At 35.1% G+C, this 25,468-nt stretch overlaps 1 protein-coding gene across 1 annotated transcript; it reads left to right on the top strand.

Moving 5' to 3' along the window:
- Positions 1 to 334: 334 nt before the first annotated feature.
- Positions 335 to 607, top strand: LOC131057606 (hydrophobic protein RCI2A-like). Its single transcript, XM_057991758.1, has 2 exons — positions 335 to 424; positions 524 to 607. The coding sequence occupies exons 1-2, from the start codon at positions 335 to 337 to the stop codon at positions 605 to 607; spliced, it is 174 nt and encodes a 57-aa protein (XP_057847741.1).
- Positions 608 to 25,468: the final 24,861 nt, after the last annotated feature.

Below are 25,468 nucleotides of genomic sequence, written 5' to 3' on the forward strand. Positions count from 1 at the left end.
TACTCATCTTTCCCACATTAAACAAGGATCTCTCATTTCATTTTAAGCACAGGTATCAAATGTCTCTGATGTCTCTGAGCTCTCTTTCTTTATCTTGAACAAGCTCGTACAAATTTTGATGTTTAATATTAATGTAGATGTTTCTGGATTAGATTGTATAAAGAAATTTTGTATTAATGTTTCGGATTACATTCTATGATCTATTATCAAAATGAAAAAAAGAATTCAAAGATCAAAATGAAAGTCCAATGATCTCATTTGGATGTTTGATATTACCAACTTTTGTGTTTCCTCTTTAATCTTTGTTGCGTAGAATCTTGTGGAGCAAGAGTTCATGATGAAGGAAGGCACTGCAAACTTCGTTGACATCTTGCTGGCCATACTGTTGCCTCCCTTGGGAGTCTTCTTAAAATATGGTTGCCATGTAAAAAACCCTAACTCTAAATGCTTTTTAGGGTTTCTTTCATCTTTACTTGATATTTAATAAGTAAAATGTGTTGTGGGGATTTGATCGATGATACAGGTTGAGTTCTGGATATGTTTGCTGCTGACAATATTGGGCTACTTGCCTGGAGTTATATATGCTATCTATGCCATCACCAAATGACAGTATTTATTATTTATTATGTTTTTCTTTGGAAAGGTTTTGTTGAAGATGAATAAGTGGTGTCAGCAGCAGTCTTTTAATAGGGTGCTGCGGCCAGAACTCTTTTGATGTATAACATTTACTCATCAATTTATATAATCACAGTTCGATAATGGATAAGAAATTTTTACAAAATTTTTGTATATTGTTTTTAAAAAATTTCTGTTTTGTGTCTTTGTCTTTTGGGCTGCAGTTCTATTTAGATTTTGAGGGTGATTATTTATAGATATTTTATTCATTCAAAAATATTTTTAATGAACATATATAAAAATCAAAGTTCACAAAAGTAATAGTACTGCACTTACATAAGATATGTGTTTTTGGATGAGTTATGAGTGAAAAGAAAAGATCCAAATGAACATTTGAATCTTGAAGCAAGATTTATTATTTTTCTTTAATTAATATTTTATTAAGAGAAAAATATTGCTATTTTGGTAAATAAAAGATGTTGACTATTTGTAATAAATGACACTTATATAAATAATCAGTTTATATTAAATAAGAATTATAAAAATGATCTTTCTTATTGCAAAATAAATTTAGCACACTATGAAATCAACCTTACTTTGTGGATTTGACAATAATGATTAAAGTCCTCTTTTTTGGAACCTATTTATGAAGATAGTCCTATGTCTAAACCAACATATATGACTAGGGCATATGTATATTGTGCCTTGCTAATGTTAATTAGAATGATGATCATATCTCTTTTATTCCTATATGCTTCAATAATGAACAATAAGCATGAAGTTGTGTGACAATTACAATTATTTCTCAAATTCAATAAACAAAAAATAAGGAACGAGACATGGTGTATGAAGTTGTAAGAGCCACAAGAATGACATTGTGTGGCATGAAACTTGTAAAATAGCACGAGGCTATAATGTGACATGAAACCATTAAGAGAATTGAGTTGTGATGGGAATGAATCCTATAAAGACATGATGTCAAAGATATGATGAACATTTAGAGACATGAAAAGAATGAAGTTGTCAACATAGTTATTAATATTGATCAAAGAAATGTTAGTGGTAATGCACATGCCCCTTTGACCAAAGAAATTGGAGGGGAGAAGAAAGAGATACAACCAAGTGTTATAAGTAATATCATGTGATGAACATGTAATAATAAAATAAGATTGTATTGCATAGGAATGTGAATGGATGCAAAACAAGGTGGCCCCAATGTAAGCAATACAAGACATAGAGCTAGATAAGAAATATGTAACCATACATAAATGTAATATGTCATCATAATAACTACTAATAAGTAAAATTTTGTCATAGAAAATATTTAAGCATAAAATATAACATCTAACCATGAGATAAGCACATGACATAAGAACTATTTGATAAGATTAAGCATTTAGGTATTAAAAACATGGCTCAATAAAAGAATAGAGTAAAAACTAAACCAAATATAGATGATTTTTGCAAAACACTTGAGTGGGATAGGAGGATAAGTATATTGAACCACATGATAACCACTCAATGGTAGATTCTAGAAAATAGCACATTTATGATCTATAAACCATAATAAAAATTATACCTTGTGTTAGGACTCAAATTTATCATATCTTTTTTACTAGATTCCCTTTCATTTTGTGTGTTGTAGTATGATTTGATCCATTGTTCATAACCCATCTAAGGGATGCTAAATGAGCCCCTATGTTTAAAATGTCTTTTTTTTTTTTTTTTTTTTTTTTCTCTCCTATCAGTCAATCATCTAAGTTGTAAAACTCTAAAAGTTGTGAAGTATAATTATTTACCTTTCTTTCTTTGTTGTAAACTATTAGAAAGTTTGTGAGTTCAAACCTCCTAAAACCCTAACAAAAGAACTTGGTCAAATAATGAGAATTTTATAATTGTCACCAAGTTCACTAGTTCATGATCCTACTAAAAGTGAGAAAAGAGGAAGGAATAAGTTCAATGTGTTCAACAAGTTGTTGAATGACATGTTATTATGTTTGTAAAAAATGCAAAAGTCTAATATAGTTCACCATGTCATTAGCAAGTGTAAAATATTGAAGGAGATCTAAAGTTGAAAGCTTACCCAAAGTTAAACACTCTAGAAAGAAAATAGAAGAATAGAAAAATAAAGAAATAAAGAAAGGAGGAGAATGTTGGATATATTTGAACTATTTCGATGGTTCACAAAGAATCCAAATCACCAAAAGTTTTGAGTTTTATATAGGTTCACTATAATATAAGTTCACTAAAATTCAAGGGCACTAATAAAATGGGTAATGGATGCAAATGTTTAATGTAGAAGGAAATGTACAATCGATGTAGAAAATATAGTGATTTCAAATGTTGTAGGCATCAAATGAGAATGATGTGTTTCTTCTCTAACCTCCCACATACTTGTCATTATTGTAGGTCACTACTAAACTACTTTAATTAAATTTATTAGTATATCTCTTCATCTTGGGCATCCATTTTGAGAAGGGATGTACCTACACCTTTTGTTTTAGAAGTAATATAATGATGCAATCATGGTTGAATCCTAACATGGTTAAAAGTTTTTTTGAGTTGCATTTTGAAGGATTGGTCATTGATTATTCCAAGCATACTTAGTTTGTTTTAGAGCTTTCGGGGGTTTCCATCATTGAAGTTCAATTGCAAGAAGTAAATGGATTTTATTGAAGTGTTAGAAGAGAATATTATAGAGACTATTGACAATCTCATGTCTCTAAGATATGAACACTTTCAAGAGAATTCATGAATGTGATAGACGTTTCATTTTAGCATAGTTTTTTTTATGAGTGTAAATTTGATTTGCTAAATGTTTAAAAAAAATTAAAATCAATTATACTATATTTTTAATGATCACAATGTATTTACATATGGACTTGTGGATCTTGGTAATGGATTTTAAATTATGTTTTAAATCTATGAAACTCAAACCTTTATGCATTTTCATGCTTTGATCAAATTTTATAAACTTTTTTTCACTACAATTTCTCCTTGTTATCTATGAATCTACAACCCATTTATAAGAATCGATATAGGATTATATTGAATCAATCAATGTTCAATTAAAATGGAAAAATCCTTAAAGTAATAATTCTAGTTCATTAGATTAACTTAAATAGGTAGTTCATTATTTCATAGACAATAGGAAATAATTGTTAGAAAATTGAAATATAGTGTACCCTATGAGTCATGTATCTCGACCCCATGTAGCACTCATTATAATGGTGTTGTAATCTGTTGAGAAACAATGTGAAGAAAGCTTGCAATATTAACTTTCTTATGTGAATACAAATATGAAAAGATTACCAAATCTGAAACTAAATTTGAAATGAACATTTGATTGCACCATTTAACATAAATTTAAAATCAACTATCCCAAAAGAGACACTAGATTTACGTGGGGAAACCATTTTCGAGAAAAAGCTCCACCAAAGAACGAGGAAAAGTATATTATTATTCTTCAAAAGAGAGAACATCAAAATAATACACTAAACTACACTTATTCAAATGATCCTAGAACTAGTTGGAAACAATGACCAACTTATGAATAAACAACTATGCCTTAGATCCAATTTATAGCCAAATGGGAGAGGAAAAACCATTGTTGTTTTCCCAAGACTAGGAGTCGAAAGAACTTGCAAAAACCCATTCCTTGGATAATGAATATCCAAAGGACATAATAAAATAATAAATGGCTCTCCAAGTGACTCCCCATGGGCACCAAGCCCAAATCCAATATCTTTACACATTTTGAGTGCTTTGGCGCTTGCAGTGACTATTAAGATCCCGAAACGGACATCTTTTCTCCTCCCAAACTTGGTTTCCTTATGCATGAACCTTCATGTGTCATTATGGAAATGTAAAGGAGTGTATTTTAACCATTTTTATTCATCTTTATCACCCCTTCATTTTCAACTCTTGAATTTTCTATTACAAATAGCCATAAAGTACAAATATTTAATATTTTTCCAACATGTCCGGGGGAACTCTTTCCAAAGAACATGGAGACATATGGATTGCTTAGAATTGAAATTTTAGTGTCACCTTATCCTAATATAATCAAATATAAATAAGTATTAATGTATCTAGTTTCTCTTAGCTCACTGATAGTATTTGGAGTCAAATTTATAAATTGGGTTTAGCTATCACATTTTTTAGTTGTCCATTTATTTACTCAAACCTCTAAGAATACCCTCATACATTCAAGTTTATCTTGAGTAGAAGGAGAGTGTTGGTGTAAATAAATATTCATTATGGATATTATTACACTTTACTTAAGTTAACTTAGGATAATGCATCTCTTCGTAGTTTGGATTTGAGACACTTAGGGAAGTGTGCACATAGGGATATAGCTTATAGGAGAAATTCCATCTTTTGTGGTCTTATTTTGCTATTACACTCCACATGCGGTGGATCATCCACCTCTTGTGGAATATTATATTATTTCTCCTACCTACCCCTAGTATTTCTGACCTACCCTTCTTTCTCATTGAGCCACATGTCATGATTGTGTGCTCGTACATCCATATGGCCTTGCCTATATAAGAAAACCTATATTCATTGTATTGGTTAATCCAGTTGATCATTTGCATATTGATGAGAATACAGTTTGTTCTTGTCATTATTTTGTCTCTCTTTTATACTTTTCATTGTGCCCTTGACCTTGGCAAAACCTCACATGGTATCAGAGTCATTGGAGCTTCATTGATTGGTTTTTGGAGACATTTTGGAAGGCTTCTATTTTCGGATCTGAGGGACAAGCATTTTTTGGAGGCATCTTAGAGCGTTTTGGACCTCACCATTGCGTCTAGGAGGCCATTTCCATAAAAATCGAGTATAAACTCGACCTGTTTTGGCGGAAATCATTTTTTGGGTGTGGAAGAATTTTTTGCCCAATTCGGGTAGTACGGTACAAAATTTTTGGATTTAAATTTTTTTTTTTTTTGAAAATTAATTTTTCTAGTTTGAATTTTTTTTTTTCTAAAATAAAAAAATAAAAAAAAATTTGAAAAGAGCGAAAGGGGTTTTATTTTTCAAAAAAAAAGAAAAAAAAAATATTTTTGGGGATCCGTAGACCCCCCCACCCCTAGTCCAGTTGTCCTTTTTGTAGTGTACAGGTGTCGTGCAGATCGCCGCCAAGCGACCCTGCCCGCAACAGTCTGTGCCTTCCGATCTCCGGCAGCCCTCCGCCACCGTTCCCAGCAGCCCTGCGACCGCCGCTCCAGTAGTCCTCAGCCACCGGCCTCGACAGCCCTGTGACTGCCGCTCCGACAGCTCCCCACCACTGGCCCCGGCAAGTCTGCGACCACTGCTCCGGCAGCTCCCAGCCACCGGCCTCGGGGGCCCTGCGACCACCGCTTCGGCCGACTCATCAGCCTCGACGGTCTTTAGACTGTCGCTCCAGCAAACTCATTAGCCCCCGCTGTGGCAGCCTTAAGACGATTTCTGGCCACCACAAGCAGATCTCCGACGACCATCAACAGTTTTTCGGCGACCTCCGAAACCACCTCCCAATAGTGCCATGCAGGAGCCCAGTTAGCCTAGTCTAGGGGTGCGATGACCATTTTCACGGTCATACGGCCGTCAAATTTAACATAGTTTTTTGCTGACATCGGCCTACATCAAAATATTTTGGAAATTTTTAGACCCCTCTCTGTTGAGCAGTTTTGATTTTTGGGTCAACTTTGGAGGCCTATAACTTGCTCAATTTTGCTCCTTTTTGTGTGTAATTTTTTTTTTATTTGGGCTAATTTTTCGTTCTCTTTGCAATGGTGTAGTTATTTTTTGATTTTGATGCACAGGTGTTTCATAATTTTTGGATTCTCTCAATTGTACCTGTCCAATCCTCAATTTTGCAACTTCAAAGGCTTCATTTGAGCTCATACGACCTCCTTTTTAGGTGTTGTTTTTCATATACTTTCATAATCTATGATCAAATTTTAGAGATTTTAAGTGGAAATTGTACTTTCAGATATTGGTCTTATTTGGCCTATTTGGTACTTGTAAATTGCTTGGATCTTAGTTTAGATCTCTTGCATTATTAGTTTGAGTCTCCTTTGTCCTTATTGAGGTAGTTGTAAAATTGAAATCAAAAGTCCACTTTGTCATTTTTTGCAAGTGGCCCATTGTACACGCACTAAGTATAAAGTGTCAAATCATCACTTTTGGGGGGTTCTTTGATTGAGTGAATTTGGGGGGGTTTCTTGTGTGATTGTTCTTCTCTTTCCTTGTGATCTTTCATTTTTTGTTGCAATGAGTCCTCATAAATTTCCGCCTTTAACTCCACATAATTATGCATCATGGAAAATTAAAGTATGGAGCAAATTAATGGAAAAAGCTTTCACGCATTACATGGATGGAATAATAACAGCACCACCTAATCCTATGGCTGATCCTAATGCTCAATTAGAATGGCTCACTAAGAATTGCATGGCTCTTGGAAATTTGCATAAGTATGTATCAGATGACCTCATTTTTCATATTGAGAAGTGTACTATAATCAAATATGCTTGGGATATGTTTCAGAAATTGTATGGTCAAGTTGATGAAATCAGAGGTTACAAGATTGACAATGAGCTCACCAACTTGGATCCCAAGAGTTTTTTTACAATTCAAGATTATGTCACCAAAGCAAATGAGGTAAGAGAAAAGCGTAAGGATTGTGGAATTGACAAAAAGGATGCTCAGTTGATATTCAACTTATTGGACAAGCTTGCACCAGAATATGCAGCATTCGTGTGTAGCTTCCAAACTCATCGTTTGATAGTGGGGAGTTCCTATGTTATGCCTTCATTTGATGCTTTCACAGAAATGTTAATAATGGAGCAATATAAGTTTTTGAACATGGGGCTTCTCAAGTATTCTTAGTCCAAGGCTTTGGTGGCTAATCAAGGGAATCAAGGAGGTCAAGGCAAAGATTCCAACAAGAAGAAGAAGCAATCTAAGTCAAAGCCACAACAAGAAAAAGGAGAATCATCCTCTCCATCACAAGGCTATTTTTCATCCTCTTCCAAGAAGGGGACACCACCTAAGAAGGATAAACTAACTTGTGCATATTGCAAGAAGTATGTTCATGATGAGCATCGATGCCACACCAAGCAAGTTGATGAGTCGACAAATCTTCTTAAGAAAAACAACATCAACTTGTCATTCACCTACACAAAGAAGGATTCATCTCTTTCCTCTTCCTCACAGTCTAAGGGAAAAGGGCAAGCATTTGTGGCTACAACAGGTTCTTCACAACACTGGATACTTGACTCGGGTGCCTCTTATCACATGGGTTCTACAAAGGAGTAGTTTTCTTCATTGGAGCCATCTAAGGTACCTCACATTTACATAGGTGATGATACACAAGTAGAGGTTGAAGGCAAAGGTTCAGTTGACATGGATGATGGAGCATTTGAGAATGTTTTTTATGTTCCTAACTTGTCTACAAACCTTCTCTCTATCTACCAAATCACTCACTATGGGCATGGGAAAAAGGTTGAGTTTACACCTGATTCAGTTGTGGTAAAGGAACTTGATGATGATGCCTTGGTAGCAATGGGACAAGTCAATGACAACTGAAGGCTTTATTCATTCTCCCACTTTGTGCCAAGTTCTCCTTCTAGGGCCTTGCTTACTCATTCAAATTCTGAAAGTAAGCTATGACATGAGCGGTTTGGTCACCTCAACTACCGCTATCTTCACCAGCTCAACATGAAAGACATGGTCACAAGTCTACCTCAAATCAGTTTTTCAGAGGGTGTATGTTCAGGTTGTTCCATGGGCAAGAATCCCAAGGAGAAGTTTGATAAGGGGAAAGCTTGGAGAGCTCTGGAAGTTCTTCAACTTGTTCACAACGATGTCGCAGGTCCATTTCCAGCACCTTCATTTAGCAAGGCCCGCTATGTCCTCACCTTCATTGATGGCTACTCCCACTTCACTTGGGTCTACTTTCTCATTCATAAGAGTGAAGTATTTGATAGATTTCAGGACTTCAAGACTCACGTGGAGAAGCTATCTGGGAAAGTGGTCAAGATCCTTCGTACAGATAATGGAAGGGAATATGTGAACAAGAGACTTGAGGATTTTTGTATATTTGAGGGGATTGATCTTCAACATTCTGTTGCATACACTCCACAATAGAACAAAGTTGTAGAATGGAGTTGCAAAATGCAAGAATAAAACTCTCAAAGAAATGGCTAGTTGTATGATACATGCACGTTCTCTTGATCTCGCCTTTTGGGCAGAGGTTATCAATTGTGCCACACACATCCAAAATCGAGTTCCTCACAAATCTTTGCAAGGCATTACTCCTTTTGAAGCTTGGGCTGGTAGGAAACCGATTGTGAGACATTTCAGGGTCTTTGGGTGTCCAGCATGGGCTCGCATAACTCTGCAGAAACGCAAGGCATTAGAACCTCAGTGTCAGCCTTGCATATTTGTTGGATATCCTAAGGGTATTATGGCATATAGATTGATGGATCTTGAGACACATGAGGTTTTTATTGAGAGGAGTGCTTTCCTTGTGGATAGTGATGCTAGTGATTCAAATGATGAGACTTCTTCAACTCTGACTCGCACGGTTACACCTTCGTAGGGTCCACTTGTAGTTGAGGAGCCTTGTTCTCCACCTCCACCTAGACCTTGTGGGGCTCGATAGACACTTGAGTTTGCAAGTTCTCTTGTTGGGGATCCTTCAGATACACGGAGGACTCGATCACTGCATCAGGATCTTCCACATGCATTCATTTCTACTGCTTCCAATCCACATACATTTTGAGAAGCATCAGAGGTTCCTGAGTGGGACCAAGCTATGGAGGAAGAGTATAGTTCCTTGATGAGGAACAACACATGGGATCTAGTCCATCTCCCTGAGGGGAGAAAGATGGTTTGATGTAAGTGGATCTATTGAACCAAGTTTGTAGCGGATGGTAGGTGTTGACTATACTGAGACCTTTGGACCCGTATCCAGATGAACTCCATTCACTTGATACTTGCTATTGTTGCAGCTCATGGTTGGGTTGTACATCAAATGGATGTGAAGAGTTATTTTCTTCATGGTGATCTTGATGAGAAGATTTATATGGAGCAGCCACGGGGTTTCATCCAAGATACTTCCTTGGTTGCAAACTAAGGAAATCTCTCTATGGCCTTAAGCAGGCCCCCGGGGCTTGGTACACCAAGATGGATTTCTTTCTTCTCTCAGTAGTGTTCACCAAGTGTCATTTTGATCCGAATGTCTACATTTTGTGATAGGATGACTCTCACTTAATACTTGTGCTCTATGTTGATGATTTGATCATTATAGGGAGCACCACATCCATCATTAGCAGGGTCAAAGCTGCTTTGCATTACAGATTTTCTATGACTGACTTGGGTCTTTTGTACTGCTTTCTCGGGATAGAGATTTCCCAATCACCTTCTGGGATTACACTATCGCAGCCCAAGTATTCTCTTGATCTACTTGCACACTTTCATATGGTTGGTTGTAAGCCTGCCCTGACTCCCTTTCTTTTAGGATTCATGCTTGAGGCTTAGTGTTCTTCTCCACCAGTAGATGCCACATTGTATTGTCATCTTGTGGGTAGTCTCATCTACTTGACTCACACATGCCCTGATATTTCATTTTCAGTTGGCATGGTTTCCCGCTTCATGCAGGAACCACATGAGCTTCATTGGATATCTTCCAAACACATCCTTCATTACATCTAGGGTACACATCACTATGGGATTCACTATGCAACAGGCATAGGACTTCGCTTGGTTGGTTACACAGACTCTGATTGGGCTGGTGATCTTGATGATCGTAAGTCTACTTCAGGTTACAGTTTTCACCTTGGTTCAGGACCCATTTGTTGGCAGAGCAAGAAGCAGCATGCTATTGCTCTCTCTTCAATTGAGATTGAGTATCGAGGAGCTGTTAACGCAGTGACTAAGACCATTTGGCTTCAACAGATTCTCATAGAGTTTGGGTTGACCACTCCACGGTCGATAGTTCTACATTGCAACAATCAGAGTGCTATTGCAATCTCAAAGAAACCAGTCCAGCACCAGCAGACCAAACACATTGAGATCCATATGCACTATATCTGAGAGCAGGTCATTGATTTGCAATATTGTCCTACAGCGGAGCAGGTTGCAGACATATTCACCAAACCTTTCATCGAGAGTAAGTTCCAGCAATTGTGAGCTCTCTTGGGGGTGCGGGATGTGTCATTAGGGGGTCAACTGACTTCTCCTTCATCTCTTATGGGGGGGACTTTTTCCTCTTTGAGGTTTTGTCCTTCTTCTTTGAGAGTCTTTTGTACATTCATCTCTCTTTTGGGGGGGAGTTTTTTCCCACTGGGTTTTCTCCCTTTCTCCAGTTGTGAGAGATTGCTTTGCATAGTTTTGCTTGCATTTGCATTTTGTACATGGGTACCTATCATGGCCTAGTAGCCGGGACCCATCTTGCATTTTTGACTTGATTCTTCTTTCCCCTAAGTTGCACTTAAGGGGGGGTGTTGGTGTAAATAAATATTCATTATGGATATTATTACACTTTACTTAAGTTAACTTAGGATAATGCATCTCTTCGTAGTTTGGATTTGAGACACTTAGGAAAGTGTGCACATAGGGATATAACTTGTAGGGGAAATTCCTCCTTTTGTGGTCTTATTTTGTTGTTACACTCTACATTCATTGGGTCATCCACCTCTTGTGCAATATTATATTATTTCTCTTACCTACCCCTAGTATTTCTTACCTACCCTTGTTTCTCATTGAGCCACATGTCATGATTGTGTGCTCGTACATCCATATGGCCTTGCCCATATAAGCAGGCCTATATTCATTGTATTGGTTAATCCAGTTGATCATTTACATATTGATGAGAATACATTTTGTTCTTGTCATTCTTTTGTCTCTCTTTTATACCTTTCATTGTTCTCTTGATCTTGGCAAAATCTCACAGAGAGAAACCCCAATCTTAAAGAGTTAGAATTAAACCATACATGGTTAGTGGATGAGTAATTTTCACTTTCATGATGACAAATTTGGCCTTAAAAGTGAAAATATGTTATATTAAGTAGAATAGTGGTTTTGGGATATGTTTTGAAGATTTACTCAAGAGACAATATTACTACTTTTGTTTACACATTCAACAAAGTTCACATCAAAGGAGATACTGATAAGACCCCTTATGATTATGGTTTGGTCATGTTCCTACTGTGAGATATTTCAAAGTATTTGGTAGCAAATGTTATATCAAGAAAGATGAAGACATAGGAAAGTTTGATTCTAGAAGTGATGAAGGTAGTTTCTTGGGATATTCAACTAAGAGAAAGGCCTACTAGTGCTACAATAAGAGACTAAGAAAGATTGTAGAGAGTGTAAATGTGAAGGTGGATGAGAACCTTGGGAAAGAGATCAGAGCATGTGGTTATGATGATGGTTGACATATTGTTTTAACGCCTATTCAACCTGAAGAGCCTAAGAAGGATAATCAGGTAGAGACTGTTAATCCAGATGTTGTTGGTGAAGGAGTGCAAGAACTTGATAATCAGAAAAATCAAAAGACATTGAGGTATGTAATATTGAATCATTCTGAAAATCAGTTTATTGGTGATAAGAATAAGGGTGTGGTGACTAGAAGAAGGTTAGTTGTTGAAGAAGTATATTTGATTTCTAAAGTTGAACCTAAAGATGTTGCTGAAGTATGTAAACATGAAATTTGGATGACAGCTATGGAAGAAGAACTAGATCACATTGAAAAGAATAACACTTGAGAACTTGTGCCTAGACCCCAGGATAAGAATGTTATTGGTACTAAATCGGTATTCAGAAATAAATTGAATGAAGCTGGTGAAGTTGTTAGAAATAAAGCTAGACTAGTCTGCAAAGGGTATTCACAACAAGACGGAATTGATTATGAAGAGAATTTTGCCCCAGTTTCCAGACTTGAAGCTGTTAGACTATTGCTTGCTTATGCTGCTTATAAATATTTCAAGGTATATCAAATGGATGTCAAATCTGCCTTTTTGAATAGTGATCTTGAGGAAGAAGTTTACATTGAACAACCTGATGGATGTTCATTGTCGAATGACAGAGACATGGTATATAAGTTTAAGAAAGCTCTTTATTGATTGAAACAAGCCCCTAGAGCCTGGTATGCTAGATTGGACATATACTTGTTAAAATTAGGATTTACTAAAGGTGATCGTAATAGTAATTTGTACTTCAAGATTGAAAATGATAACATCCTGATTGTTGAAGTCTTTGTTGATGATATTATGTTTGGTGGTGATGATAATTGAGCATGAAGTTAGTTGGTGATATGCAAAAAGAATTTAAGATGTCTATGATTGGTGAAATGAAATTTTTCTTAGGTTTGTAGATTGCATAGACTAGAAAAGGTATATTCATTCTCAAACTAAGTATGTGAAGGATTTGGTGAAGAAGGTTGGGTTAGATGACTCCAAACTAGTTGGAACTCCTATGGGGACTGATTGTAAATTGTCTAAAAATGATGAATCTCCAAAAGCTAATCAAAGTTTGTACAGATCTATGGTTGGTGGATTGTTGTATCTTACTTAGACTAGACCAGACATTATGCATGCTATGTGCATGGCTACTAGAAATCAAGATGATCCAAAAGAGAGTCATGTCACTGCAGTGAAGAGGGTATTCAGATACCTGAAAGGAATCGTGGACTATGGATTATGGTATCCTAGGAATGATGATTTCATGCTTTGTGCCTATACTGATGTTGATTGGGCTGGTGATGTTTATGACTAGAAGAGAATTATTGGTGGAGCATTCTTTTTGGGTAAGAAGTTGGTTTCATGGGCTAGCAAGAAACAAGATTCAGTGTCTTTATCTACCGGCGAAGCTGAGTACATTGTTGTTGCTAGTAATTGCACTCAAGTAGTTTGGATGAAGAAAATGTTGAAGGATATCAGAGTTATTTATGATGAGCCTACTATTATATACTCTGATAATTCCAGTGCTATGAACATGTCGAAGAATATGGTGCAACATTCAAAGACTAAACATGTGTCAATCAAATATCATTACTTGAGAGAGCAAGTCAGTGAAGAGAAGGTGAAGTTGGAGTATGTATCTGCAAAGGAACAAATAGTTGATATTTTCACTAAACCTTTGCCTACAAATACATTTATCTACTTGAGAGACAAGTTAGGGGTATCCACCCCTCCTGATGAGAACTAAGTGCAATAAGTTGTATCAATCTGATGGATTTCAGAGCTTTATCTTTTATTCAGATTGGTGAGTTGGTGTTGCTCCTATGTTGGAGTAGTCTGTGTTTTGTGGAGAGAGATTCATGTTTTTATTTTGGTGAGTTTGGTTTTTTGAAATTCGGCATTGTTGTCAAAGGGGGAGAGAGATTGTGTGAAAAAAATCTTTCTAAGTCCTGATCTTAGGGGGAGTTTGTTGGAGCTTGCTGGTGATATGTTCTTTCTTTTGCATTGACTATTTTTCACATCAATATGTTGCCATCAATTCCAAAGGGAGAGATTGTTAGATATTTTCATGAATTGTTGTTGCTAGGATATGTTGTTTTCATTGATGTCAACATATTCTTGTGTATTGTTCCGGTGATTGTTAATCGAGAGGATCTTATGATCTAGTTTGTAGTGTTGGTTTGTTGGTCAATGTTTTGCAGAGTTTAGTATATCCTCTGGTATATTCTAGTGTGATTAGATCTGGTATTGAGCTTTTGCGATATTGTTTGGGATGGTCTTGTGTATCTTCATTTTAGATGGTTCATGATTTGGTGCTTCGCAAGTTATCTTTTTTCATGATAGTTGTTGATTGGTTTTGTTCTTGAGCTTTCAGACATTGACCAATGAAGATTTGAAAAGTGGTGTTGGTGAAGCTATTCTGGATGATTCTAATGTTCTTGTTGGTGTTTCTTAATCATGTCCTATTTGTTTTGGTGATTTGCATTGATTATTGTGCGCGTTTCTGGTGACTTTCATCAACCCGTATTGATTTTTGTGTTGTGCAGTATCTTTGGTGGTGTAGCGTGTTGCGGTTGATCTTGGCATGATTTCTGATGGAGTTATGTGTTTGAGAATTTGATTCTAGGATCATGCTATGCTATGTAAATCATTATATTGATCTTGTGGTCAATCTTTGTATCATGTGATGTAATTTTGTAATTGAGGGTTGAGGTTTTAGTCGACCTTGTTATCAAGGTTGATGAATTGTATATATAGGTGATATAATCATGTAGTTTGGGTGTCATTGTTGTGTTTGCATTATCAAAGAGGTGTATATGTGAACAAGTGATTTATCCTTCGGTGTTGAGTTTGAGGAGATCTTGGTGTTGCAAGGCAGACATCTGTGCTTAACCAGAATTGTAATCAGGTATTTGGAGATGCAACTATTTCAGTTCATTTCTTTCGGATTGTAGTCTGAATCTTTTTGTAAGTCAATGAGACTTCCCTAAGGGTTGTAGCATTCTGATTCATTATATTTGAGTAGTGAGCTCTAAGAAATGTGCTTGAATGTATGTGCATTCGCCATTGTAATATTTTCCAATACTACTACAAAGTATCATCTTACTGTGGGTAGGTTCCCACCATGGTTTTTCCCTTTACCGATTTTTCCACGTCAATATCTTGGTGTTGTGTGTTGTTCTTTCAATTTTACTATATGTCTTATTGTTGTTGTTTATTAGATCTTTTTTTGGTGGTTAAGTTTTTTATTTCGGTGAAGACTGATTCACCCCCCCTCCCCCCTCTTAGTCTTCCTTCTTGATTGCTGCTAACAAGAATGACTAATATGATTTAATTCATGTGAGATGATAATATCTTATGTGAACTCTCAAATTATTAAATGTTAATGAAAGTTTCCTAGGATGATATCTTCGAATGTGCAACTCTAGACTTAGAAAATAAACATTTTTATATGAAAAATGATATTATGTAGAACTGTATCCAAATATTTCATCCTAGGAAAGTAGGAATTTAAATTTTTTAATTTGAAATAAATGTCATACCAATGTAATTTAGGGGCCACTACAATGTCTACAATCTAGTATAAGAAAGAACAAGTATTAAGAATTGAGTTAAAAGTATTTGAAAAATAAATAAAAATTATATAACATAATGACTTTCAAATTTGTGATCATTAAAGCACAAAAGTAATTAAATTATGTACTAAAATTCTACATCATAAAAACCTACAAAAATTAAATAAAATAGTAATAATAAACTTTTCTCATCAATAATCACAAAAAGTATTTTCTTTCAAAATTTATGCATTCTTATTTACATTGTATCCTTTGTAAATTTATTTATAGATCAATGTTGTTTTGTACTATCATGTAAATTGTATTCTTCCTCTTTGTGATGGAGACCAACTTAACCAATGTAGTTTATTTCTTCAAAATCTATAAGTTGAATCTTTTAAATTACATTTTTCCACAATTTAGTCTCAAAAAATAAACATGATTCAAAATAGTCTAAAATAAAGAAGGGTATCCACACTCAAATAAACATCCAGGAAACTACAACAATATTTTTTGTCAATTATATGAATAGTCAATGAAACAAATTATAAGACAAGAGGTAAAATATTACTCACATAGTATCAAACACTTTTTACCTTATTCCATTTAGTATTTTTTTACAAATCTTTTTTCCCTCTTTTCATTGTCTCTAACTACCTATCAAAAGATGTTGAATCTCTAAAAACCTCTATAGCAACACAATTCTAGTCATACTCTCTCTCTCTCTCTCTCTCTCTCTCTCTCTCTCTCTCTCTCTCTCTCTCTCTCTCTCTCTCTCTCTCTCTCTCTCTCTCTCTCTTAATTTGCACATAAATTGTTGGCTGAAACCTCTTGAACGAAAGGCCAAAGAGTGATTAGGCAGCTTAATTTGCACATAACTATTTATTTTAGATAGCTAAGGGAATATCATTAAGTTTCATTCTATCATCAAAAAAATGGTGGAAATAAGGGATGTCATGACCAAAAATGTGCAGAACACCTTACCTTTTCATGTGAGGAGAAACAATGGAGAAAATATGAGGAATATTGGAGAAAATATGGGTAAATTGGCACTCACAAATGAATGAAAGACAAGGAATATGAATGTAATTATGATGAAATGAGTGACCACTTTTTAGGAAGTGGGGCAATAAAAAATGAAACCCTAGTAGAAATAGTTGGAAGAAAGAGACCTAAAAAGGAGAATTTAGAAAGCATTCTAAATCATGTGTGCCAAAGGGGTTGGTAATAACGACTAGTCCAAAGTGAATCCCCATAAATCGTAAGCTTCCTAACCAATGCATATCTTTTTTGTTAAAATAAATACATTGAATTTGACACTAGTGAATATCAAATACAAAGATTTGTTAATGAAATAGGTTGGGGAATAACCTACTAGACCTAAAATTAGGAATGACCTACTAGACCCGTGGCTTTATGGTTCATAGCATCATACTGAGAAGTCGCAGTAGGGTTTGAAGGTCTTGAGACATTTACATCAACAACATCCCATAGATTGTGATCTATTAGCAGATCCTCCATCTTCATCTTGCACATCTCAAAATTTCTTCCAGAAAATTTCTCTACCTCTAATCTCCCTAATGAACTTGCCATTTGACAATTCCTGCACAACAAGATCAAAAAGTATCTTCTGCATAAGCTCCCACTTGAAATTGGATTAGTTCAAAAAACCCAACAACCCACAACTAAAACCAATAGTGATTGAGCTTTGATACCACTTGTAAGGAAGTTAATTAGAAAAACAACTTCCAACACTAACCTTAAGATGAGGTAATGCAAAATATTTTATAGATCTTTACAACAGTTACATAAACTTAACAAAAGTAAATATAATTAACATGGATACCACAACATGGTGATTTACATGGGGAAAACGCTTTTAGGAGAAAAACCACACACTCTAAAAGCTGCCCAATATATTATTAAAAATTAATAATAGATTACTATATACTTGCAAAGTAAGATTGTCATAGGAGTATCGCCAACGAAGATCCAAAGGTAACTCAACAACTATCAAACTCTTTGAACACATCACAATACATAGTCATAGTACAATGCCCCCATAAAATAGGGTTTCCTTCTAGGGAAAAGAAAGTGCTCAAAATATCCTCTATTAGATCTATGACCTAATGAGAAATGATAAAGATTTACAATGATAGATTATAAGTGAAATATTGTTTTGGAGGCATTGTTCCCAAAAACCCCTGCTAGGACGTGCTACCCCCTAAACCCCTAACCTTGACCAAGATGGGAACCCCTTGCAACCCCCAAGTCAGAGGCACTACTCCTGAACCTCTTATAGTCAAGGGAAAGCCCCTAAACTCCTATCATTCAAATATCAATAGTAACCTTTTTATTATTGCAAGGTTGAGACACCATTTTCCTAATAGATATCATGTGGAGGATGAATTGGAAGTATTAAATAAAAACTAATATAGGATGGTATGGATATCATGTCCTTGATGAGAATAAAAAGTTAACCAATGAATAGATGGAAATCCTAGCAAGGGAATAGATTTATTGGTGGTAAAATTCAATGGAGTATTGATTCAAAGATGAGGATAAGAATGCAAAATTATTCCACAAGTCCACAAAAGCAAGAAAAAATAAGATTATAATCTATGAATTAAAGATAAAAATGGGAATTCAACATAGGATCTAAGCCAAATTTATTAAATTGTAGTAAAATGATTCTAAAAGATCTTAAATGGTAATGGCCAAACCTCAAACTTAGTACAAGAGGAATTTGTAGGATATTCTAAAACTAATTAGCTAAGAACAAAATCATTTTCCTGTGCAACCCATCTTTGAGGAGAAAGTTTGGATAGCTACTTTCCAACTTGGTGTAGACAAGGCCCCTAGTCTAGATGGATTCCTAGCTAGTTTTTTAAAATCCTTTTGGAGAATTGCTTTTTAATACTTAGTGGTTGTTGTACAATGATCAAGAAATAATGTTAACAACGATGAACACTTTATTGACACTAATCTAAAAAAGATAGGTTGTGGAGATTATGGATGACTTGCATCCCATCTCCCTTTGCAACACAACCTAAAAATTATAATGAAATTCATGGAAAATAGGCTAAAGGACATTTTACCTACAATAATCTTAGAGAAGCATAATGACCTCTCCCCCAAAAGATCAATAGTGGAAGGCATTATTATGGCTCATCAAGCCATTCATGTAGTTAGGACTGCTAAGGTGGAAAGAATAATAATTAAATTAGACATTCAGAAAGCTTATGACCAAGTTATTAGGAATTTGAATAGATTCTAATAGACATTAGAAAAATTGGCTTTTGCAATGCCTAGATTGAATGGATTGAAAGCTGCATTTCAATCTTGAGCTTCTCAATTTTGGTCAATGGTATCCCTAGCGGATTTTTCACCACTTATGGGGGAATATGCCAAGGGGACCTAATATCTCCCTTTCTCTTCATCATCATGGAAAAGCCTTAGGAAGAATAGTGAACAAGGAAAAAGAAAACATGAGGTGGAAAGGAATCGAGGTTGCTTAGAACATGGAAGCCATAACTCATCAACAATTTGAAGACAATATTGTAGACATCTAAAAATGTCTCATTGATCATGTACCAATTATTCTTCTAATTAGTTAAATAATTCTTTAATTCTTTAATTAATTTAATTAACAATTTCTTCTAATTTCATATTTCCTCATAATCTTACTAATTATTCTATTTTCTATTTCTTTCATCATTTAATCATTTTAACCATTTTCTAAATATTAATAAAATATTTGTTATTTAATTGATTCTGATTAATTCCCCAATTTAAATAATCTTCATTATTTAAATAAATTACTAATTATTCTATTTCTTATTCTATCTCTAATCATTTAATCATTTTAACCCTTTTCTAAATATTAATTAAATATTTATTATTTAATTAATTATAATTTTAATCCTTTAATTTGAATAATCTTTATTATTTAATTAAAGTCCATTTCTAAATAATTAAATAGTTTCTTTAAATTATTTAATTAACTAATTAATTCTTCAATTCCAAATCCCCAAATTCTAATTTCATTTAATTTCATATTCTTCTAATTTCTTCCAAATTCAAATACATGTGCATGATTTCAAAAATCAAATTGAAAATCAAATCAAGTTCTAAATATATTCAAATACTAAATTGAATTAATAAATTCAATTATTTGAATTAATATCTCATGCAAAGATTAAATTGAAAATCTAAATCTAAATGCAAGCATATGCTAAATTAATTAAATAAATCAATTAATTAATTAAATCGATTATCTCTTCAATCTCTATTTCTATCTTTCAGTTAGCTTTTTCTAAATTAAGCTTTGTGTGTCATCTTCTTTATTCCTCCAATCATTCTTTTTCTTCCTTCAGTCAACTTTTTCTTAGTCAGTTGACTCAATTAATCTATTCAATCTATTGAGTTCCACTCCTACAATCAGCAATTCAACTATCAATTTTCATATGAGCTCACCTGAGTTCCACATCTTGATCAATCTGTTCCACCTTTCAATCAATCTTCTCCAATTTTCTATGAATTGAGCATCCGATCTCCATTTTCAATAATCACGAACTTTGAATCTTTGTGTCACTTGCAGGTTACCAGCGCAATATCTAAGAGCCATCATATTTTAATTCCTATTTGCTTTATTGTTTTATTTCATTGTCTGTTTGTTAAGATTCTTTGATTAGATAGGGATTCGTGATTACCCTTGTTTCTAATTGATTACTTTGTTATTTAAAGATGATTTCTAACATGCATTTACATTTTGGTGAACCCGACGTGAAATAACAACAATTTAACCTTCTTTATTTTTCTGTGTGATTTTGCAGATTGTGCGGATTTTTCATTTTTTTTTGCAGGTTGCATGAAATTCGTGAAAAGATTTTTCCATCATGGAATCTAGCATTCATCATCACACAAACGTATAGATAGCATCACGCATTCAACCCTTTGGGGTCACGCATCTGTTCTGACAGGGTCACGCAATTGCCCTGTCCAAATCGCACAATTTCCTTTTCTGGATCACGCATTCGTAGGAAGCTTTGTTGTTTAATTTTTTCTTCTATCTATTATTAGTTCTATTTAATTTTGCCTCAAATTGGGTTAATCTGGGATCAAATTGCTTTTATTTTATGATTTGATTATAATAGTTTATGGCAAGAAAAGTTCAGTTCAGGATTTCAGGTGCAAGAAGGACGAAACAACAAAGGGGAGAAGCCAAACGCTATCAAAAGGTTCTCCAAGGAGAAAAATTGATACAAGATTCGGAAGAGAAACTAGCCTTGGATAGATATAATAGCCTAGTTCTTTCTTATACAGTTAAATATGATCTAATCAATATTAAATGGATGATGAGAGATTTGTCTAGGGCTTCACAATTGGTTTTGCAGGTTCCTGATCGAGTTTAGTTTCCTTTTATTTTTATTTTTTATTTTTTAACTTTTATTGTTGTTTGCCTTCTGTCACGCAATTTCCCTATTGGTGCTACACAATCGATCAATCTTCATCACGCATTCGGTTTGTCAGAATTATGCATTCATTCTATCAGGTTCACGCATTTGGTCTGTAAGTATCACACAATCGCGCAGGTAGGATTACGCATTGGTTTCTATCATATTTTGAGTTTTTGTTTTCTGTTGTTTGGACTTTACTACTAATCTTCTATTTACAGCCTATGGCGGATTTGCAAAGAGGATTAGATTAGTATTTTTGCATGCACACTTTACACTTCATTTTTGGTGCCTAAAATCAACAACAGTTAAAATGGACATGCATGGATAACTTTACACTTCATTTTCGGTAATTAAAATCAACAATAGTTAAAATGGACATGCATGGATAATCTCACACTTCGTTGTTGGTGCTTAAAATGAACATGGGCTAAAATTGACATGCATGTATCTCACACTTGGTTTTTGGTGCTTAAAATCAACAAATCGTTAAAAATTGACATGTATGCCTTCATATTTTGATTTGGTGTTTAAAATAAACATGCACATGCGTATCTAACACCTAAATTTGGGGTAAAAATTGAACGTGAATCAGGCTGCATTAGATTAAATCATTTGTCTTTTTCTTAAGGTAAAGAATTTTTATTGTGTCTGGGGTGGACCTACTATTGCACTAACTGACTTTCCACCCGCCTTCAGGGTCTTGGGAGATAGAAGGAAGGTGAAAACGACATTCAAATTTTCTTTTATTCTACATAGTGAGGGGTATCTTTGACTGAGGATTTCATCACCCCACAGAGGTACTTCGAATTGGGATGCGTTGGGGGTATCATCTCTCCCAATGTACTCTCAAGCGGGTTTTTTGAGCCACTATATAAATATATTGGTCAGGCGGCTAGAGTGTTGAGTGAATTTGACGTATGTAGGGGCCTTCCCTGCACCGATAAGCTCAACTAAAGTCTTAAGTGGCTTTCTTTGAGAATCCATCATTGGATCAGGACCCCTCGAAACCTAATACTACAAACCAAATTAGTTGCCAAAAATTCTACACTCAGTGGTTCCGGGAGTGTGGATCATACCCCATAGATACCCCTCATATACCTTACATTATGAGACAAAAATCCCTCGGTGATAAGATCTTCAGATCTTCAAGGTAAGAGAGATTGGTATGCCCGAGAAGTGTGTGCCCTGGAGTGGAGCCAGTGCTCCCAGACTCTCTATCTATCCATCTTGTTTCGGTATTTTGTTGCGAGGGCCTCATTGAATGGTGTCCACTATCCAGCCTAAGACTGTATTCTGTGCTTTTTTATGTATTGTTGTGCTAGACCAGTATTGAGTCAGTCTCTTGGGCTATTTCAGGCCCTTTCCCACGTATCTCTGAATTTTCTGAGATTGTATGAAAATTGAGTTAGTCAGCTATACATACCTACCAGTAATTGTTCTCAGATTTGGAAAACTACAAAACATTGTCCTACACATGAAGTTACAGAAAACAAAGTCCATTTTTAAACCGAAACTCAAAATTCCTTACATACCTGTGACCCTAGGCAGTCTTTTACATAGTCTTTTGCATAGTCCCACTTACGTCCTCATTATCGTCCTACGTCTTTTGCATAGTCCCACTTATGTCCTCATTATCATCCTATGTCTTTTGCATAGTCCCACTTACATCCTCATTATCGTCCTACATCTTTTGCATAGTCCCACTTATGTCCTCATTATCATCCTACATCTTTTACTATCATTCCCAGTCTTTTGCATTATCATCCATATTAGTTACATAGTCCTAAATTATCATATACATCTTCATCTAGACCTCATATACGTCTAAGTCCATTGTCAGTTATTGGTTCATAGCATGTGTCTTCATGGGTCTCCCAGGTGATGGTTTGCTCCCCTTCGAGCAACCTAATCTAGTTCCAAACGACAATCAATGAGAAATCATTAATGGTCTAGCTAACTTAGCTTGGGATTTAAGAAAAAGCGCACCTCAATATATAGGAGTCATACACGAGATAAACATTGAGTCTAGGATTTCCCATATAATTGATAGAGAGATTGAGGCTGAACAACTTCGTCAACAAATGGAAAGACTTGCATTAGAGAAATCTAGAAATGTTCAAAAGGTCTCACGTCAAAATCCTCAATAGAGAGTCTAGTATAGCCCTGCATATCTCATATTTACATCTATAGTCTAGTGTTAAGTCATCATCTTGCATAGAACCACCTTCATATAAGCAATTTTAGATGCCTGTCACAAGGTCGTAGAATGAAAAAGGAATAATGGACCCGAACAACACACAATATGTAAACCCTACTTGGAATTTGGACATGTCAACAGGTCAACACTCAGGTACACAGACAATGTCCACCCTAAACAAATTACAACAACATTTGACAAAGGAAGAAATTGAATCCGCACAACAAGATCCACATGTCCTCATGATCCTAGATGCACTTATACATAGCGATAGGGACAAGTATCTTTCATTGTTAATACAAAATGGGGCAAAACTACTTAAGGATTTTGATGTCACAAAGATTTTACCACCAGGAAAAACTTTAGGTCAAGATAATAGTTAAACACCACCCTTGACACAAATACAAGTAACAACCTCCAGTTTTCCTCAAAACATACCTATCCAAACAAATGTCAACACAAATGCAAACTTTCAAACAAGTGTGTCATCCTCGGAAATCAATTCTAGTATACCATCACAGAGCATACTAATAATATCAAGTGTCTCAGCACCTATTCAAACACAAGCAACAAGTGCAACCCAACCTCCAGTTTCCTATTCTATGGGATCCACATATAGTCAACAAAATGCAAATCTAGGTATTGCCAAAACAACAAGTACAATTCAACCAAACCTGGTTTCGCAAATCACCTATTTCACAGTACCTAGTGGAATGCACAACACACAAGGTTATAATCTTGGTACCTTCCAACAACCTCCTAGTTATGCAACCACGAATCTTTTTGTGGGACATACACAAACATAAGGTATACCTTTCACACAAACAGATATTTTGACACAACAAATACAGAATTTACAACAACAAATGACAACCATGAAAACTGGTAACGATAAAAAGAGCTACACAATGCAGGACTTACGTCCTTATCCATTTCATCACTCATTATACATGCTGCCTTTCCCACAACATTTTGAAATGCCTAAATTTGATAGATATCAAAGGAAGGGTGATCCTAGAGACCATATCAGAGAATTTTTTATGGTATGTATAGAGGTTGCCTCAGAAGATACTTATCTAATGAGATTATTTCTTAAAAGTCTGGGAGGTCCGACTTTAGAGTGGTTTTCACATTTACCACCAACCATCATATCATGGGGAGAGTTAGCTAAACAATTTATTGAAAACTTCTCGTACAACATTGACACCCCAGTTACTTTGATGGACTTGTGTGCCACTAAATAATATGAGAATGAAACATTTGCATCCTTCATACAACAATGGAGGGCTCTCTATAGGAGGTGAAAAACAGTTATCCCAGAAACAGAGCAAGTGGATATGTTCACAGAAAATTTGATTCCTAAGATTAAATATCAGATACAAATGCAATGTTTAACCACATTCAAACAAATCACAAAAAAGGCTCTCAAATGTGAGAAGGGACTAGTAGAACAAGGTCTTATTAATTATGTCAATACCAACAACAATGTAAAATCTAAGTTTTGGTCGAAAAACAAAAATGTGACCAATGATGGTATTGTAGACACCATAACTGTAAACAGAACTCAACCCGTTTTATCTTTGGGAATGATTCAGTCATCTAATCCACATACAGGGAATAAAACAACCTCAGCAAATGTAAATGCTACACAAAACATGAACACAAGATAACCCAGGGTAAATGCTCCAAGAAGAAATTACACACCTCTAGGAGAACCTATTGAGTCAGCACTCAAAAAGTTAATATAGAAAAACATGATGATTTTACTTGAAGTAAGAGTGTATGAACCATGTCCTTTCAAACCCAAATGGTGGAATGATAATGATTTGTGTCATTATCATTGGACTAAAGGTCACAAAACAACAAGTTGCTAAAAATTGAAAAACTTGGTCCAAGATATGATAGACCAAGGAGACATCACAATTGATATCGATAAAACCTCAGCAAACACAAATCATACAATTTTTAAGGATCCTTTTGTTAAGGATGACAAAGGGAAAGCTACCACATCAGGTACCCAAGACAATACAACTAACTACACAAAGGTCTCATACAACTACACTATTCATGTCATTAGCTCAGGAGATATAGCAAACAATGATTCACAAGATCAAGATGACCAATATCAAGACACTCATAGAGATGATAACCAAATTTGCATGATAATAGAGGCACCAAAGTATGATGATGATA

Source organism: Cryptomeria japonica, chromosome 7 (genome assembly GCF_030272615.1).
Source record: "Cryptomeria japonica chromosome 7, Sugi_1.0, whole genome shotgun sequence".
Taxonomy (NCBI): domain Eukaryota; kingdom Viridiplantae; phylum Streptophyta; class Pinopsida; order Cupressales; family Cupressaceae; genus Cryptomeria; species Cryptomeria japonica.

Bases quoted from the DNA above. Each gene is read 5' to 3' on its own strand.
- LOC131057606 (XM_057991758.1), top strand. From the start codon at position 335: ATGATGAAGGAAGGCACTGCAAACTTCGTTGACATCTTGCTGGCCATA. The intron at 425-523 runs GTAAAAAACCCT...TCGATGATACAG, and splicing joins TCTTAAAATATGGTTGCCAT to GTTGAGTTCTGGATATGTTT.